The 21,268-nt window shown below is 38.8% G+C and overlaps 1 protein-coding gene across 2 annotated transcripts in view; it reads right to left on the minus strand.

The window, feature by feature from the left end:
* Positions 1 to 21,268, minus strand: part of if (integrin subunit alpha inflated) — a 198,509-nt gene that overhangs the window by 90,413 nt on the left and 86,828 nt on the right. For both annotated transcript variants that reach the window (XM_083120450.1, XM_083120449.1), the window contains exon 4: positions 16,538 to 16,658. In XM_083120450.1, the coding sequence (XP_082976576.1) occupies positions 16,538 to 16,658 (121 nt within the window). The remainder of the gene's footprint in view (positions 1 to 16,537; positions 16,659 to 21,268) is intronic.

Below are 21,268 nucleotides of genomic sequence, written 5' to 3' on the forward strand. Positions count from 1 at the left end.
GTTAACTTCATTGCTTCTGGCAACTCTTCATTGTTTACCGTTCTCCGGAGAGAGGGCCAGTTTCGCCTAGGGGGTTGGTTTCGGACGACAAACTCTCCGTCCTCCCAGCCACAGATCCCGCGCGTGTTATTCCGCCAGTTCCCTCGCCTCTTACCCCTCGCGGCCGCGCCTGGGAATGCTCTACGTCTCGTAAGGTGGGAGGAAGGCGCCTCGCCACATTTCTCTCGAAGTTCCGTATTCCCCCCCCCCCCCCCCCCGGGTGGCGTGCAAACTTCGCAATTGTCGCGGAAGAATGAATACAGAACCGACTAACCAACGATCTAAAAGCAATGGAATATTTGCAATTCAGACAATGTAAAAGCTCATATATAAATGTGAATGTAATGTTTGTTCACTTGTGGTTACACACGGCAGTGCGGCGTCCGTATCGTCCTTATGAGCGGCCGCCCCTGGTCTAATGAAAACTGCAAGACAGGCGAAAATTGAAGGATGGCTCTCTTTAACTTGTAATTCAATAATGACGAAAATGTCACCTAGCTACCCCTCATTCGTTATTCTGGTGCCGTACATGGCCATGAGAAACAAATCTAATATTATTGTAGATAAAATAACTTCTCGCATTTATTACTGAAGCCATGTAATTTTGTTAATGTATCTCCGTGATAACTGAGAAAATAATAATAGTTTATTTGTGTTCGATATATAATATGAAAAATATTGATTGCTATTTACTAATATCCCACTTCAAAGTTTTAAGTTTATCCTTTTCTTTACACGATGTTGGGGCAGATAACAAAGCTTCGAAACACAATGCTTATAAATTGCTAATTGCTTTTGGATATGCGGCTGGATGAAGCAATGGCTACCTGGTGAATCTATCCTTCCTGAAAAAGGGACCGCAGATGTCTCACAAGTCCTCCATTCAGTGTCGATCAAAAGAAGAGAAGAATGGCGACGCCATTCTCTGTCATTCTGTTGCAAGTCCTTCCATCACTGTCACCGTGACAGATCACCTCTAGCTCCAGAACCTTTTATCAAGAGGACTTGATCTTTGGATTCAATATGCTTCCAGATGCTATCACTGCACATCGTTATCTGTTTCTTTTCACTTGCTCCCGTAGCATCACCAGGAAGCCTTCTCTGAGTGATTATCTTTTACTTTGTGTCCCATATTTCCTCCTCTTCCACATCCATGTTTCAAATGCTAGGCCTTCTCCGTGTTCTTCATTATATTGTATTTTGTCTGTGGACAAATAGTTTCCATATTATCGAACAGCTAACTGCAAATCAAATTAAGACTATCTTCAATCTTATACGATGGTCGCACTGAGAAGAGCAGAGCGTTGGTCTCTTGTTAGAAAGTACTCTTCGGTATAACTATATATTTTTAAAAAAAATAGTTTGTACGGGAAATATGCGGGTATATTTATATGATTTTTAAGAACAAACAACAAAAGAATGAAAGTAATGCAATCTGAAATTATTTGAACTAATATTTTTTTTTTATTTTCTCACTGATGTGAATAGTGTACCATAAAACCTTTTAGTCTCCATAATGCTTCCAAAACTTGCCGATTTGTCGCACTTGAATGTTTGACAGTGCAAGGGAGTTTTCAGACCCAAGCGATATGCCACATGGGGGTTTCACAAAGATGTGAGAAGTCTGTAGAAAACCATTTACTGCGCATGCATAAACAACAGACCGGGGTACATAAAAAGAAAAAGGCCCAGTCCGAGTGACAAGCAGGCGACAAACTAAATGTTCAGCTTGTCGGGTTACTGCAGCATTAACGGTTCTGTATTTATATCTAAAAGTGACATGTGACTTGTGGCTTGTCACTTTGGTTTGAGGGAGATTTCTCACCAAAGCGACAAGCAACACGTCATTTGGGAACAAAAAAAATCAACAGCAACGTTTTACACTGTAGCGTCATGATTGGTGAAATACTCAAGTGACACGCGAAACGTGTTCTGTCGCTTCGGTGTGAAACCTCCCTGAAAGCTCCCTTAGGAACACAAAATGATTGGTGCTACAAAGCTGAAAATGGACTAGAACCCAGAAGAAATTATTCATTGCGGTCGTTGTCTCATGAATTTTATCAAGTATCATTTACAAGTATAGTCGCAATGAAGCAAGTAGTAAAGTATAGAAGTGATTGAGCAAAGCGAAATAAACGCAATTCTCTGTTATCAAATCATATCAATATTTGAAATAAGCCCCATGTATCGACATGCATAAGATCCACGATAATATTCAAATTTTAAGTTTACGAGGATCAGAACTGCACAGTCGCCAAAAATGATAGATTCAATTAGCCACCGAACTATAATTTATTTTGCGACTTGTGACCGTTAATTTCGAAATTATATGATACTGGAGTTCCATACATCGAGATGAGGCCGAGAGCGAGACAGACATTTGTAACTCGAGACGACTGTTCCAAGTGTCGGGTTGCCTCCCTAATCCTACCATACCATACCTAAGCATCTCTACATATTAAATATGTTCGGTTCGTCTTACAACCCCTAATATGTATCTAGGCTATATTTAGCAATATATATCATGATATCAAAATCTCTGCATTTTGAGAAACTTGTTTGCTTTGGGCAAGGAACCATCGATAAACTAGCAAGCAGAGGACCCAGTTATAAAAATAGAATAAATGCTCACTTACTAGATCAGCAGTCTTCAACCCCCGACCCGAGGGCAGCATGCGACTCTTTGGCTTTAGAGTAGGGGCCGGTAATGGACCAAGTGTTTCTTTTCTTTAACAAAACAACCTACAACACTGTTTCATAATGTTTATTTGTTGTGTTGCAGTGACTAACCTCAATTCCGAAATGTACTTTACCACTATATTGATTGATTGATTGAAAAGGTTATTTTACGTAGATTTTTTTTCCACTTTTGACCAATCAGGACGATGATAATGACTGATGATATGATGAAAATTTATGAAGTACACCTACGAAAAACACCAATGCCCAGGCTGGATTCGAACCCGGACACCTGGCGTCGTAGTGTGCTGTGCTAACCACTCCGTATGCTACTATATTGTCTCGTATTGAACAACATAAACCGTGTAATTTTTTGTATTTTTTTGTATTTGTATTTATTTACATTTTCCTTGTGCGAGCTGTACGCTGTACGCACTACATTAATTTTACATTACACACACTTTCTCTTCCCTCAAAGTCGTGTATTAATATTGTACCTTCTTTACGTTAGTATACAATTAACCCTTAGCAGTTGATCAGATACAAAAGAAAAAAAATTAAACATAATTAGTATCGAAATATTGCTCATGCAAATAAAGTTGTGTGTCCGGTTCATTCGGCCTCCTGTCTGGAGACTTACTTGAATTTGAATTACTTTGTTGAATAATGTGGAAAACAAAACAGAACAGAACAAAACAAAACACATATACCTTGCACACTGCTAGACCCACCGTACACGTATTACACGCTCGGTTCACTTTGTGCGGTTTCTTCGTTCTTGTCGCTGACCGCTAACGCCTTTCCTCGTCGCTCCCTCACTTCCCACAAATATCTCCCCACTCGTTGCACTATCTCACTTATGATTCCTCTTCTGTCTTCTACCACTTCCCTTATTTCCCTCTCTGTTACGTTCTCAACCCACTTGTCTCGTAAATCACGCGTAGAGGGGCAGGCAGAGAGCAGATGCTCGCCCGTCTCTCCCTCCCCGCACAAAGAGCATATAGATTCCCCTGCTTCATTCTTAATTTTTACTTGTTTCCAACCCCCCAGTCTGAACCATGCTATCCCTCCCCTTTCTTTTTTGCCTACCAAGTTTATGTATCTTGCTTTCCCCCAATCCCTTGATTTCAAATGATCTCTTAGTGAAGTCTTCGTCTGACAGTCGGCTAGTGTTTCTTGCCTGTCTATGTCCATAAGTCTCCCTCTAATTTGATTTTCAACTGATGTATCTACCCTCCCTCCTGCTTCCCAAACCCACCCCATCCCAATAGAGTTCAACATGTTTTTTATATCCCTCGCCCAGTTCCGTGTATTTTCTTCTCTTACTTGCATTATCAGACATTTACCCTTAAGTGTCGTGTTACCCTCCCTTGCTAGCTGAAGCCAATACTTTAAAGTTCTCATCCTAGCTTGTACTGTCTCTTTGCTTAGACCTAATTCTTTAAGTACCCCACAATTGGCAGTACTTCTACTTACACACAACACTTTTTTGTAGTATTCTGTTTGAATGCTTGCGACTGTGCTCCCTCCTCTTGCCCCCCACAGCTCAACCCCATAGTTCAAAGTTCCTGTTATTATTGACTTGTACAAACCCTGAATCACTGAGAACGGCATTTGCGGTACTTTACTTATGGTACGTATTACTTGGTCAATTGCGAGCTTTGCTTTGCTTTTTCGTGTCTGTATATGTTGCGTCCAACTTCCAGTCATAGATAATGTTACTCCTAAGTACGTGAAACGCTTGACAGGCTCAATTACTTCCCCCCCGTAATTCCATTTTTCTTGTTTGCTGAGAGGCTACCGCTATCTCTGTGAACTGATTGGAACAGTGTGGCCCGTCAGTCCCTTACAGAATGTGAATATGACCGCCAACTGCCAAGCTCAGTGAAGAGGTTCCCCCACGATTCGACGGACCTTGGTATGGCTCTAAACCACCATTGGGGTCTTCAGCTGTAAGTATTAGGATTGGGTGCAAAAGCGAGCACTCCGCCCTTGTCGATACACATGTTGGGAAGTCAACACGAAGTCCTTCTTGGTTAGTTGACTCCTACGCGTGAGGTCCATCAACACGCGTGCTTGCACTTGACCCACGACGTCCAACAGATGGTTCTTATTTAAAACCGGAAAGCTTTCGGATATTGGTGGTTTCCTGAGGAATCCTTCTCCCTTCGCCCCTTTTAGAAAAAGCCCCTCCCCGTCAGCACATTTTTTTTTATTCCAACACTACCAATTGGTGAGATAGACCAAGTTTGGAACCCAGTGCATACGTCGTCACAGATGATGATAGTGTATTAATGGTTTGAAATCGGTAAAACTATTTGTACATGCTTTTTTATTATTTTTAAGTCCACTTTATGCTTAGTTACTCTTATCGGAACTGGACCTACAGTTTAAAGTGAGATCCGCCACCAGGTATCGAACCTGGCGCGTCGATAAAGTGGTTACAGGTCCATTTTATTCTAGATATGATAATCGGTACTGGATATACAGTTGGAATCCGTACCACTGCAAGGCGCCTCCACCGGGGACCGAACGCGAAATACCTTAATTGCAAAGTAGTTATGGCTCGGGAAGGGCATCTGATGCATCGAGTAGTCCCCCCAAGGATATATTAGTACACTCGTGTTCAGATAAAGTGGCAGATACTGCAACTGTCCAACCTTATAAAGTGTGCCACTTTTTGTGAACAGGGGTGTACAACAATTACAATTAATACTATTACCAATAATAATAATAATAATAATAATAATAATAAGACCTGTTTTTTTCACTTTAGTTAATTTAAATAAGTTTCAAGATTTGATGAGCATGACGGCGCTGATTGCTCATTTTATTGGTCGCATTTGGCCAAGACGTGGTATGTAAAGCTGAAGTCCTGAATGTAGCAGCAGTTCGGCATCTTTGACCCAACCCCAGAGGAAGCCGACCGGAACCGTATTTGGTTTCGAGCCACCACCTGTTTTTCTGTAAAGCGATGTTGTCACTTTTGCCTGCAGTGTTTAGACATCCATTCATTCACTGGCAGGTTATACTCCCAAGGTATTTATATTGTATAAAAAAAGTAGCACAATACGATAACACAACCTAGCAAAGATAACGCAAACGCAACTTTGCGTTCAAAAATCTCTAAAGAAACTGAATTAGCAACATCTCATTTAGTCCACGTGGAATTGACGAGAGCTGTCATTTCTTGGACGAACGCTATTGGTGGGAAAGGTTTCAAGGGACGATTTATTGGACTCCACGTGGATTTGACATGTTGTTCTTAGGGGGAAAACTGATCTTTCGGAACTTTCTTTGAAGTAAAGTGAGGTTGGAATCAGGACGAGGAGTATATATAATGAGGTGTTTTTAACATTGCATCAAATAATGTAAATACACTTTTTCCCTTCCTTCACAAATATGTTACCAAGTAAACGCATATAAAGAAATAAATTTAAAATGAATGAGCTGAGAAACAAAGCATGAAAGCGTCTGCCAATTTCGATTGCTTAGTTCAGTAATACCTCTCTACGTAGGTTCAACATATGCTGTAAAGGATAGTTTATAAAGTGCAGTGCGTTCGTTTTGGCTCTGGGTCGAGAAAGCGCGTGAACAACTTTGAACAACTCTTATAACACAGGTTAGTACTCGTTATGCAATATAAATATAATTGTCTACATGCTAAAGATATGTCCGTAAATAAGCGAGGCGTTACGGGACAAAATGCCGGCATCTGAGCCATGTCACGCGCTAGCTCGGCCCAGAGCCAAAACGAACGCACTGTACTTCATAAAAAATATACATGTAATTTTAAGTAGGTGATATTTTTACGTTATTTTTTCGATTTGGCGTAAATGCATGCATACTTCAGCCTTGAGGTGAAAAGAAATCCGGCTCCAGTATTAACTTTTTTTATTGTTTATTTATAAGAATAAGTATTATTGATTATACGTATAAATCAATTGTATATCAACAGTCTGGCCCCTCACACGGAGTCTTCAATATTTAAAAGCTAGACCGAAATCTGTTTGGAATGGCAGAGAAGGCTTTTGAAGACAGACGACAACGCCGAGAATGAAGGAGAGGGGGGGGGAGGAAGCGAAGGGTGCAGCAGCAGAGTATCTGATGGCCCTTCCACAGATGAGGTGAGGAGAAGGCAGACGGCAGAGTGTGGCTCATTCATCAGCGACGAGTGAGGGACCGAAAAAGCGCTTTGTCAAGTGACCCCTCGCGGTGAAGAGATACTCGGGGAAAACAGTGATTGTAGGTCGAGGGAATGGGAATGTTTTCATCCGCGCAGGGAAATTTCTTAAGGATCTCAGCCGAAGGGAGGGATTTTTTCAAGATGCCAGGAAAATGTGGGTGTATAGTGGGAATAATACATTAAATATTTTTTGTAGGGTCGATCCTTTGATGTTTCCATAATTAATTAGTTTTTCTCAGAAACCAAACATGAAGGAAATTTCAAAAAGCTGGTAACTCGTGTATCATTTGATGAAATATCACTGTACTATACAGTGTACATAGTGTTAATTCATCGATAATCATTCGCGACATTCTGACCTACATGGGGGAGTGGTTAGCCCAGCGCACTAAGAGGCTAGGGGTCTCGTGTTCGAATCCCGACCTGGGCATGAGTTATTTTTGAATGTCCCTTCATCATTACTCATCCTCGTCTTCGCGATTAGCCTAAAGTGCCACAAAAGTGAAGTAAAATAAACTAAATCATTCGTGACATGGCGTCCGTAAGATTGTTCAAAGAGGTCTGGACGTGCAAGGCTTTTTTCAGTAGGGGTGAAGCAAAGCATTAAACCCCCCACCCTCACCCCGCAAAAAAAACTGCTTTAGTTGAAGTTTTTGCAATGATCTGTATTAATCTTACTTGCAATTATCCGGCCCGTATACAAATTAATTCAAATTATTCTTATCGAAATGAAATTATATGTCTGAAATATATAATTTTAAGCTCACATTTATTTTCAAGGAGAGGAGGGGCAACGGACCCCTTGTCTCTCTCTCCGGACGCTCAAATACGTGTACATTTTAATTAGTCTTCCTATTTAATGAGTACTTACCATGCACCTAGCGACTATTGCAAGGAATGAATAATCTATTATTTGTTATTTAATAATTTTAAATGTTCAACAAAACATTTTATAAACTGGAAGCAAAGTAAAGAATGGGAATCCTAAATTGCATTCCCTTCGCCAGCGTAGCTCTCAACGAAACCCGGTCTCCTATACAACACGTTCTCAACCTTCGTGAGAGTGAGCATGAGCGTCGCCAGAAATTTTCCTGGGGAGGGGGGGTCGAATCGAAAATGTCGAGGCCACCCCCACCCCTCAAAAATATTATGACAGACTAGTGGCATATGCAGAAGTTTGTCAAGGGAGGTTCATTTTTAAAATTATTGCATTATCAGTATTTTAAATTGTTATTATTATTATTACTATATTATTATATATATATAGCAGTATTACCAGTAGCAGTTTTAGTTTAGCTTATTTTAGCATCCAATAAATTTATTACATGAATAATATAGTACTTGTTACAACCAAGATTACATAATAGTTACTTCTAACATTAGTAGCAGTAGCAGCAGCAAACGCAGTAGAATAAGAAACTTCGGAACGTGTGAAAGATACAAATTAGTAGTTTCAGTGTTGCAATTATGAAAGTTTCGTACCAAATTCGATATCTCAAGACCATTTTTAAATAATGATGCAAAATGAAGTGAAATAAAGTGCTTCGTTTATAAATTGCCATAAATTGAAAAAAAAAGTAGATGGAAATTTCCAGGGGGGGACCGGTTTGACCCCCCCCCACCCCCGCCGACGCCCATGTGAGTTAGACCGCGGCCCGGTAACTATTTTTTTAAGTCGATGCCCAATCACCTTTCTATTTTTGTTAATTTTATACATGAATTTGGGTTTATTACTCCTTATAAACCATATACACCAATATTTGGAGGGTTCAGTGCAGTTTCACTTTTTTTTTACAAAACCAACAATAAAATTAATTACAAAATGTCTACAATTTACAATCTAAGTATTCACGTACGCTGTAATATTCTAGCTACAGTACATTTGAAAGTAAATAATAATACATACATTATGGTGTAATCATAAAGAATTATAGTCCGAAAGTTTCTAAGTTTCTTGACAAATATATGTTAGATCTAATGAACTTCTCGCGTTCTTTTAAATAAAGCCAGGCACGTTATCAGTGCCGGTTGATAAACACTATCCTTCATAATTCATTGAAGATTGTGTTTTGCTTTGATTCACTGAATTTTTGTATGCAATTAGCTTGTAATTACCTATGTGTGTCTGTTATTTCTATATCTATAATCTTCTTGTAATTAAATTTCACTTTTAACAATTGTTATCAATTGTAAATTGTAGATTAAAATGCATACTGCTTAGTGTATGTTACATCATTCATATTTTTGTCAATTATTTTAATAATTTTCTTCTGTACGTAATAGTGTAATTCTATACTGAAAGCTGTAATTGGACATGAGCCGTTTGTGTTCCAAATAAATAAATAATTACAATGATATTCATTGCAATATTTAATACATGTGCATTATAAAATGTTCGCAAGCTTGCTTGTTGATTTCGACTTGCACTTTGACAATATGCTTGTCATGTTACTCATTAACGAAAAAAAAACTACATTGAGGTAGATTGTCGGGGAGAGAGGGATATTTTGTCCTGAAATGGGAAATTTCTGTTCCTGTGACGTAATTACCCAGAATGCGCAAGCAAAGGATGAGGGCGACTTTACCCTAATCCCCCTAAACCCACATACTACAATCCGTGCCTGTCGTGAAGCAGATTTAGAACAACACACTCGACTGTGGACTGGGGTTCCCCAGGGACGGAGCACATGGCATAAACGGAAGGATATGGTGCATTCTTCCACCAATCATCCGCAATTTACGTGTTGTTCTTGTCGCGTGTTTGGCAGCGGCGCCGCATTCCTCCCGGCACTTATGCAGGTCTTCGGTCGGGATCAGAGGCCATTCACTGCACACTCGCCCCTCGCTTTCGGCACGTGGTTTCGAGTTTTGATCTTCTGAAGAGATGCAACAAAGTGTTCTCTTTTTTGGCGCAGACATGGACTGGCCTTCTACCTTCATGCGGCATTTGGCGACTAATGAATAACATTTAGGCGCCAAAGATGAATGCCTAGTCGGCAAAATTTGTTTCATTAGCAACAATTCAAATGACAAAACTTGTATATAAGGAAAACAGAAAAAAATAGCTTTTCTACATGTCTTGAAAACACGGCCCTTGAATAGATTCTACAAGATGGATAGTGCTTTTTTTAGTCTTTGTGCAACTGAGTTCTTACGTAACGAACATTAAATATCAGTGTTGCATAGTGTTTTGAAAAATGGAAACTTGCCGACCTCTGTGGGGGAGTAGTCTATGCAGGTCTGAATTTAGGGAGAAGGAAGCTTGGGGGAACTACAGATCCGGGCCTCTACCGAGGAAAAATTGTTACGAAAAAAAAATATCTGACATTGATAAGTGGGTTTCTGCATATATGAATCCAAAGTGCGAAATCATTGAAGAGTGGTGGAAGAAGGAGAATCTTTATTTACATACACACACACAAACACACATATATGAATTATTATATTGATTGATTGATTGGCTTGCTTTATTTTACTTTGATTTTTGTGCTACTTTTTGCTCATTTGCGAAGATGGGGATGAGTGATGATATGATGAAATTGATGAACACTCACAAATATCCATGCCCAGGCCAGGATTCGAACCCTGGACTCCTGGCGTCGTAGCGCGATGTGCTATTATATTCATAATGACATCTTTATTATTAAATACATATAAAGGATTTCATTTGTTACTGTTATATGTATGTATCACATGTTTATAAAGTTCGAAAGAGAGAGAGAGAGAGAGAGAGAGAGAGAGGGAAAGTACGCAACACTCATAAACACAAACAGCCTAAGATATCCTTCATTCTTTGCGTGTTTTCGATATTATCCTTAGTAAAGTATATTTGTTGATGTCAAATCTAATTGCTTATCTCCGTTACTATAACAAAAAGTCTCCCCCTGGGGGGGGATGCCCATGGCCTCCTCCAAGATTTCGCACCTTGCATGAATGTATCGTTGTGTTTGTCCCTTTACCAATTTCGTCACTCATCCTAATCGTCGCGATTAATTCAAAAGGTAAAAAATCGATGCGAAATAACTTAATAGAAGCAAGGAAAAGTACATATTGGAGCACGAGCTTCACAAATTCCGGAAATACGTAGAAATGCAAGCAGGATTAAAATCGAAAGGAAGTAAGTGGAAATGAATGGATGGAGAGAGATGCATGTAAGGAGGGGAACCGTTGGCGTTTTTCTTCTCCCCTGAGCAGAAACAAGGGTCGCGTATCCCAACCCTCCCGTGGTTCCGCCCTGAGGAGACCAGATGGGAGAGGGGGAGGAAGAAAAACAAGAATGGGCGAAAGCTGAACAGGAAATGAGGCACATGTGCCAGATTGGATTTCTAGGTTTTCTCACAGCACGTGAGCGGGATGTGACTGGGACAAGGTTTCCGACGAGGAGAGAGCAACATCCACCGGAGAGAGGAAGCTGCATTTGCATCAGGGGAAAACCCTGAGATCCCGCTGCATGAAAATTCTTCCAGGGTTGTTTCCTTCTCTGGCAATATTCCTCCAAATCTCAAAGTCATCTCTAACACCCGCGTTTGACGAAAGCGTTTTCCTTAACATTTATGCCATGACCAAAATGCTACCGTGTAAAGCGAGAAATCTTATGGCATTTCAGATGCCATGGCATATTTCATGGCATTTCTCAAGGATAGGATGCGTCCTATTTCCGTAGCATTTTTCATAGCATAACCAATCAGAAGCGACCTCTAGATCACGAGCGCAGTTGTAATGGCGGCCGGGTGAGATGTAAACAACGTATCACTTCACATTTTTAAAGCACGATAATTATTCAACCGAGAGGAATTACGCTTCGTATTAAATGGTTTTAGGTAGCGAGGCATGGCACTGATTAAATATAAACTTTACAACGTTTACTGTGCACGTATGGACTAATATTGTAGTTTTTTTCAATTGTAAACACCGCGCACTCGCCATATATGGTGTAACTCGACGTGCCTTTCATGCTGTATATGTTATACATTGTAATCACAAAAGCTAGCCGAAAAGTTACATGAAATGATTGCGTGTAAACATCTGCTATAAGATTTTTGGAAGCTTTTTCATAGCATTTATGCTAGCAAATATGCTAAAGGAAATGCTTTCATCTAAAGCCGGCCTAACAAGCCCCCTTTTTTCTTATTCTTCTTCGTTCTATGCAATTCTCTGTTGAATCCGCAACATCACTCAGAAATTTCAAATAACGATTTACATTATTTTCATTGCAAAAACCAACAATTAAAAATTATCAAGCCAATAATGTTCAAGAAACAACGATGTATTAATCAGTATCTTGCGAACAACACGAGTGTTTCGAACCATTACATGTTATTTTAGTCACGTATACGGGCTCGCGCGAGTGTGTTTTTTATTGTATTTTATTTATATATATTATTTTTATGTTTCTGCATTACTTTTATATTAAATCTTGTACTTTGGTGTCAGTATTGAATACATGTATTGTTTCTTTTAATTGTCCAGGATTAGGTGGTAGAGCCTTGCTCTTCTATTCTGAGCTAAACTCTTCTATTCTATAAGTGAAGTCAGAAGCCATAAAGACGGTTACCTGAGGGCAAATGTGAGGGCAGGCGGAGGAGGGTGGTGCTGATTCCATAACTTTAACTGTGGCCAAAGTCGAGAATGTGTGGGGTCGACCTCCACATCCCTCATGCGCCTTCATGGCAAAAAAAAAAGGTAAACAAAAAAGGTAAAGTGCTCCCCTGTGCATAGCACCACGCCATGAAGGCATATAGGGGGTGTGGGGGTAACGCCCCACACTTTCTTGATCCGGTCGTGAGTGGGGGTGATGTGATCAGCATCACGCCCCTGACCGCCTTTACCCCCCAGGGTTTCCCCCAGGTACCCATGTTATTCGACGCTGGGTGGGCGCCGGGGCCGCTTTATGGCACAGAGAGTTTTACATTTGACTATATATATAAATATTGCACTTCCTCACACAGTAATCAATGTACTTTTACAATAAAGTTATATCAATGTGTCTTATTCTAAGAAATCTGTCTCTTTAATTCGCATTATAATTAATAACCATTTCTTCCTCAATTAAAGCATTGCGTTGTTGAAAGTCTGTAAGAACTAAATATTAGCTCACATATAGGGAAATTGATTTTAAACATTGTTTATATCTTAGATTGTGTTACAAATCAGTATATATTTGTACGGAACTATTTGATGTCCATAATATTGCTCATATGTATATCAACTGCGGGTTTGTAATTGTTTCCTTTTATTGAAAATGTATGAAAATATTTTGGCGAAAAATCATAGCTTGTTCAGAATGATTCTACAATCCGAGCTTCTCAAATGACATAGTCTAAAAAATAACTTTAGATGTTTAGTGCTGAGAAAATCTATGCAAGTATACGTACTTTGGACCTGGAATTTCATAGTGTTGATGGTTTCGTGGAGAATGAGTTCTGCTACTTTATATACATTTGGAAAAGTGCTAGAGATACGATTAATTTATGGAACTATCTGGCCTAATTAGCACGCATTTGGGGGGGGGGGTATCTTCCTTTCTTATTTTCATCACGGGTCGCCAGGCGTCTGGGCTTGGATAGTGTTGTTGGTTCAAAACCAGCTAAAAGATTAAATTTTATCTATGCAAATATTTATATTGAAGTAAGCAGGAGGTAAAATTATGTGTGAGACAATGTGTTCTTTTTGTATGGAGCCTGTAACTGGAAATACCTCTCCCTAATGATACATTCATCTATCTCACCTTATTTATTTATTGAATTTATTCATTTACGACTTTGTTCACATGGCGAAGTTAAGGCATTAATGCCATCTCTTCCACTTAACCATTAATTACAGTGGTCATTGTTTTTCTTTACAATTAATCATATACAATTAAAAAAAATGAAAAAGATAAATTGAAAATAAAGTAATACATATAAAATAAAAATAAAATGAAAGTAAAACAGTTTGTATACGAGGAGTCATGCCGTGGATCAACCACTAATTACTGTGGTCATTATTTTTTGTTGTAACAACGAAAAATATAACTGCAGAGTAAAATTGAAAATAAAAGAAATACAGTTTCTATACGTGCACCTTCCCCCCCCCCCCCCCCCACACACACATAGAAAGCAAATTTCGTGAGCTTAAAACCTTATGCATTGTTTTCTAGGAAGGTCCAATTGTTTAACATGTGTGATTTTATTTGTCTTTTGAATGTTGCAATTGAGGAAAAGGCTTGGATTTCGGGGACAAGTCTGTTCCTGTCGCGGAGGTAACGGTAAACGAATTTGCGTAGAAGTTAGATCTGTGAAGAGGAATGAATAGCAGAGATTGTACGAAAACGAAAAAAAAAAAGAAGCACATATCACTCAAATTTATTGATTACAAATAACCGCAGCGTTGTTGGGAGACTTGTTATCCCGAACGGATGTTGTCCGGACCACGGTCAACGAACGCTGAGAGAGAGAGAGGTCACTTGTTGAGGTCTCCTCGCAAACGATCTTTGAGACGCGGGTCATGTACTCCCTCCACCCTTTTTTTCGTTCGTTTGGGAGCTTGTGAATGGAAAAATCACGCCGTTTGTTTGCTTTATCTGTCTGGATCTTGCATCTAGCCACTAAGCGGGGGCGCCACTTCCTTCGACCTCCCAGAACTTGCGCATTTTGGCCTTCATGTTTCGTAATTTAACGGCGTCGGCTCTTCGTGAGGATTCCTATACACGCAGAGAGAAAGAAGCTCAACTTGACAAGCGCAGGTCTAATATCTCGCAACGAAAAGCGTCAAAACGAGAAGACGGATGCCAGGAATTTTGGAGCCAAGAAGAAAGTCATGTCGGGGGTTACAGAAAGCCCTCCTCCATGCTCCACAGGTCACAGTTTTAAAGATGCCGCGTTCTTCCTCTAAGTTTTGTTTTTATTTTTAGCTAATCCCCAACTAAACTATGTCTTCCTTTTGCATTTCTCCTGTCCGACATAACTTACATTCCTCATTCATGCCGTTTCATATGTTCCAGCCTGATACTATTTTTCCAACGATGTAAAGGGAAATTGTGTATTTCTGTACCTCTGAACATAACACCAACGTTTGTCGTCATCATATGTGTCTGTGCTGGAGCGAATAAATTGGGCCGTCTCGATGGCCAAGGGTGTCGACTCACGATATCGCTACTGAGGGTTCCAGGTTCGACGCTTCGGCATGGTGTTCCTTCGTGACTCACGATTGATTAGAATCATGTAATTGCAATTTCATCCTCATCGCTGCGTTTAGACAAAAGTGGCAGAAGAGGGACGTGAAATATAATAAATGAATGATTTGATATTTCTTTCCGTTTCTGCCACTTTTGGCAAATTGCGAAGATGAAGATTGTGACATATACTTTATTTGTTTTGGGCAGCATATGACTTTACCTATTTCAAAGCATAGATTTCCATTCTTTACCCCCATGAACTGAAAAATCTATAATTCTTTATTATTTGTCCCTTCACAAATGACTTCTTACTGTCTCTAAATTGTATGAAACTGTAGAATATACTGAAAAGGGAAAATTCACAGTGATGTAAGACGGTTATGTAGTATGCACAGCCGATGGCTCACACATGAAATGAGAAATAAATAAATACATAGTTAAGTAGTATCCACCTCAGTCCACATTTGTGAATAACAAAAATACCTGAGTTTCAAGAAATTATTTTCACATCATGTTTAACTTTTTTAGTTTCTTTTTTCTAATTTATTGTTCATATTGCTTCTATTGATGTATCATTTTATTCCATTGTAACCTTTAATTTCATTGAAATTTTAATTGGATTATTATTACTTTGTCCGGTTTAGAATAGTTGGTAATTTGTACTTGTTAGAATAGTTTATACTCACCCAGTAATAAAGTCAATTCAATTGAACAGAAATGATTAATTGATTAAGTTAGGTTATTTTACGTCACATTTCTGCCCTTTTTGGCTAATCGCGACGATGAGGATGAATGATGGTAGGCACAAACAAAAGAACCTTCCGCGAAAAGTCTCCGCGCACCTTTCCCTTCTTCCGTTCAACTCGGGCCATAAGGAACCATGTTCCCCTCTCCCCTCCCCTCCACGCGGGAGTGTGGTGCACAGGAGTCGCGGATCTGCGCAGGCTCTTTTGCTTGTGGTTCCACTATAGGATGAAATAGATGAAGAGACACTCACAAAGAACACCCATGCCCAGGCCAGGATTCGAACCCCTGGTGTTGTTTGAATAGAAATGAAATCTCCTCTTACCTGCCGACAATATTTTCCTAATTAAGCCTAGTTACATATGAATTATTGAAGAAGACATGCTGTATAATATTCCAATATGTTACATATACATGTAACATTGTTCAGTATTACTGGTTGGGATGCATCAACCAATAACCCTGATTGCACCGTCATCATGGAAAAACCCAGTCAACATTCACGATACACAATAAGCAAATAAATATAATTTTCTTGCTTTAAAGAAAAGCGCGAAACCTGTTTTCGTTGTAAAGAGCAACTTTGTTAGTTGTGACTGCAGACAATCAGGAGAAGAAGCTATACAATTATCCAGCTATAAAGCTCGCATGCTACGCCATATTTCACCTAACAAATTCAAAATTCGTGCTTAGCATTACGTTAAGTTGTACGATGGTCAAGAAATGGTACTTACGTGTCCTGCATGGCGAGTACTCGGCAATATCCGCAAAAGATTGCCTTGCCACCCAACAGGTTCCTACGGGATCCCTCCTGTTCAATCCGGTTGTGAACCAGACGTATCTTGGTGCACAAGCCTTTGAGAGAGAGAGAAAATAGGATTTTATAAGACTTTGACATTTAAAAAATAACATTTGCACAACATGAAAGCTGCCATGTTAAACAAAATGCGGTTCTAATTCATCTTTTTGTCCAACTTTTATACAGACACCGTGGTGGAATGGTTATTGTAGAATAAATCATGTCGGGAGATTGAGGTTAGAAGTGTGTGTAGACCGGAACCGTGTGCTTGTCTTGAATTCATAGTCACGATCAATCTTCTTGTATAAGAAGAATAACTTAAAATATACTGGAAAATAAAATTGTAGATTTTTTGCTTTTCTCATGTCTAAATTTATTTGTGTAAATAATACATTTCTATTAATAACTTTGTTAGAGTTGATTCCTAGATATTATTATGAATTGACAGGAATAGAAAAATAGACTAGAACAAGATGGCATCTTAGAATTTTGTAATGTCTCCTGTAATCAAAGGGATTATATACAACATAATACGTACGCATATCATTAAAGAGTAGATATAATACGCTAATTTTAATGGACATGTTGTCTAGATAATTATGAAGCTACCAAAATTCCTGCTGAAATTATGTATGTTTCAAAGTAAAAATATGTGTAATTTAATTAAAGTTTTTTAAAAATGTCTTGAGCTATAAGCCTTGTTTAAAAAGATATTGCAATATATAGGAACATAGAAACATTAATATTTTAATATCTATAAGTACTTGTGCTGATAATGGGTCTAAGTTATTTAACTCAATTAAGAAATCAATCCAAAGCATTCATAAAGACAGACTTCAAAGATATGGAAAAGTTGACAATTACCTAAATGAAATTATTTATCACTTGTGTTATTTATTTTCTATTTTTGCAGTTTTGAATTATTTCAATTTTTCGGAAATTTTCTCTATTTTCGTTCCTCTCATATCTTGTGTAAGATTTGTTTGTCAATTTACCAATTTTCCATTTTTTGTAATTTTGCATTACTTCTAATATTATTGCCGTTTTCTCTTAGTCATTCCTCTCATATCTTGTGTGAGATTTAATGTAATTGGACACTACAAATGGTTTTCCTACAGTGTCATATTCTAAAATTAAGATAAATGAGAATAACTTATTATTTTTATTTCCTAATATTATTATTAGCTTTATACATAAATAAGGAACCTAAGTTTGCATAGGCAAGGCTCATCGATCGTAAGGAGAAAGATGACTCATTCGTGGGTCCACACACTCATACACACGGGGGCTGTTTCTTTCTGTCCTATTTCCAAGTTCCAAAAATAGGCGCTTGTGGACGCCACACCTTCCATCGTGCTCCCTCCGAAACAGTGTATTTCCTGCAAACGAACATAAGGACATGGTTTGTTAAGCTATATTGGCATCGGAACACTTCACTCCCGAGTATAATTTGTCGTTCTGCCAATTGAACAGAAATAACACAAGACGTTCAAAAACTGGCAGCCATTGGCCACGTAGGCAAGGAAGGTGTTTTCAGACAACATGAGACGATGCCAAGACTGGAGAGGGCAAACTTTCCAGTCTAGCAAGTAGCCGAAAGAGGCTGATTGATTTACAAACGTCGAGATTTTGTTATGCAAGCCTTGTTGTTTTATGGATCTGTTTGCTCACAGTGCAAAAGACCGTGGCGGTTGGGGCGGACAAAGGGAGGTACACATCAGGATGGCCTTCCATGCAAATGTACTTAGAAGCTAACGCCAAGGATGTCAACAAATTGAAGCGTTCTTATGCGAACGCCCATCGAACAGAATTCAATATGAGCGGAGAATTTGGTACCCATTCAAGTGAAGCAGTTCGCAGAGGTGATGGTGGAACATTATTACCGTTATTTAACTATTTAGTAGCTAGCCTGCTGTACTTGTTCTGCTATTTGAAAGCAAGTTACAAAAACAGATGTTCATCTTAATAAGCACTTTTCGTGTACTTACACACTTCCAACCGTATAATTTATTTGTAGGAAAGCATGAAATTTATCAAAATTTGGGAGAGTAGAGTGAAAGGTACAAAAGGACTACACACTAAACAAAATATCCTACTTTGCCAATAAAAGTGGTGCAAACTTACTAGTGACCACAATTAATGTAACACAACACTTAATCGAGTCTGAAAGGCCTCTGTGCAGGTGCTGAAAATAATCAATTCCACACCAACATCAAAAAAGGAGTGTTCTGTTACGTAATTCTGAGGGCTTGTACGAATGTCCCTGTCACTCTGCATCTAATTTTTTACATAGCACCACACTATACACGGGCGTCGTTAACGAGGGATATGTCCCCTCAATAATCCAGAAAAATGCATCTTACATATGTCAGATATTGCTGAATGATGCAGCATGTCCTCCCTCAATAATTCAAAGTTATCGACGCTTATGACACTATATATAACTACTTTAAATATTTATTTCTTTTAAATTCTAATGGTTAAGTACTGCCATTAATTTCTGCCTGGGATAATCACCAAATATTGTGAGAGGATACATATACACCCAAACGTTCAATTACTTGTTCTACTACAATATGGAAACCCATTAAGCAGTGCTCGATCTCCGTGGCGGAGTGGTTAGCACAGGGGTTCCGGATTCGAATCCAGGCGTAGACATGGGTTTCTTTGTGAGTGTCCCTTCAATATATCATCACTCAGCCTTATTTTCACGATTAGCCAAATGTGGCAGAAACGCGAAGTAAAATAAACTAAATCACTCACCCATTAAGGTAAGCAGTGGTCCTTACGATAAGCAAGAAACCTGTATGCTCCGAGAGATTTAGTGAGCTTGTTTGTCCGGTTACTTTCTAACTCTGACCAGTGAACTAATTGTAAGAATCAGTTAAATGGATGGCTGTTTAACTCTCCCAAATTCTCCGAACGTCTAGCCAGTTTTGTTAAGTCATTTATATCAGCGGTTGCGAAACACTGTCTGGCCTTCGTTTCTATGAATAAGAAACACGCTTCACGCATATGCATTAGTACTTTAGCGATACCTTGACATCTGGGAATTGTCAAAGAATTTTGACAATAGAGCTACTCTACGACCATTACAAAACATATTTTTGTTAAGTTTCAACCAATTCCTTCATCTCCAATTAGATATTATGAAAGGGTTGTGAGTAGGCATGTTCTGGGGGCGAAGTAAGATTAGGCACAGCCTATTCTCGCCTCGTGAGTGAGGATTTGTCTCGTTCTCGGTCTTGTCTCGATTCCAAAACTCAAGTTTCGTTCTCGTCTCGTGATAATAAATACAAATATTTAATGAAGCAAATTAAAACGTTAAGATTTTCGTATTATAGTAACACAGTCTATGCATGTTTGAGTAAATGGCATGATAAAACACTTTGATTTGGGCGGAATGTTCACACCTTACACTCTAATTTACTGAAAACTTCAATGAGAAGAGACTCTAGTGCTGTAAAGCCAGTCTCACATGCTACTTAGCTCAGTCTTGAATTCAGAATGATCATCCAGCCAGCTTCTTTACTTCAGTATTGTGTGAGAGCTTTCTTGTCCTCAAGACATGAGAGGAGCACACTACATATTCGACTGTAGATTTTAGGAGGCTACCCTTTATCTTAGAAACAAACTGTTACAGGGAAAACATTTTTATTGATTGAAGAATTTGCTCTAATTGTTTTACATAAATTGTCCATGCAAGTTCCCTACTATGATATTGATATTTTATCCTCACAGTTGAACTGGACACACATATAATGCTGTAACATATAAACTGTGCAATGTATAGCAGAACACGAAATAAATCTCTAGTGTTATTATGATATATAATGGCTGTTTTAAATTACGAATTGTAAATACTGCATACTAAATGGAATACAAATGTGATAACAGACTAAAGTCTCGAACTCGAGAACGTTAAATCTTCTCCATTTCACAGAGTTTAAAACTCAAGAATACTTCTTCAACATTTGTAGCTAGGAAGTCTTCAAGATGAACTTATACGCATGGATTATTTAGGAAATGGTATAGATGAATTCTTGTTGAAGGGTATACAAGGAGCAATCAAGTAGAGGAACTAGAACGAGACCAGGTCTCCACAATGTGCCTGAACACTATGGCGCCAGTTTTTTTGTCCTACGATGATCGCTTCTAAACAACTTGTGCCAAGTGTAGAGAACGGTCAGGCAAAGGGCCAAGATTCGCTAACACTGCCGTAAATTCATGAGTCAACAACATTTACGTGGCCCTAAAGTTGTACTTCTTCAATTTATATCTGAACGGATATGTGTCAATATCCTCATTACGTTTAGATCATTGCTGAACACCAACACAAATAGTTTTACCGTGTGCATTTAATTCATGTCGAAGAACAGAACAGAAGAAGATTCAGCAAAACCTCTCGCTCTGTGGTTTTAAGTCTACTTTATGCTCATATAAGTTATTAGGGACTGGACCTACAGGTGGGTTTCATATGACGCCAGCCAGGATACGCACAGGCGCCATGTTTACATACAATCATGCTCTTAAAGCAATACAGAGAATTAACAGAAAATGCAAAAGCATCTCTATGACACTAAAGCAGGAAAATCATTATTGTATTTGATAAGTGTACTGAAAATGGCATCCTTGGTAAAATACAACTGCATTATAATCGTCCAAT

This window comes from Lepisma saccharinum, chromosome 4 (genome assembly GCF_977018435.1).
Source record: "Lepisma saccharinum chromosome 4, izLepSacc3.1, whole genome shotgun sequence".
In the NCBI taxonomy this organism is placed as follows: domain Eukaryota; kingdom Metazoa; phylum Arthropoda; class Insecta; order Zygentoma; family Lepismatidae; genus Lepisma; species Lepisma saccharinum.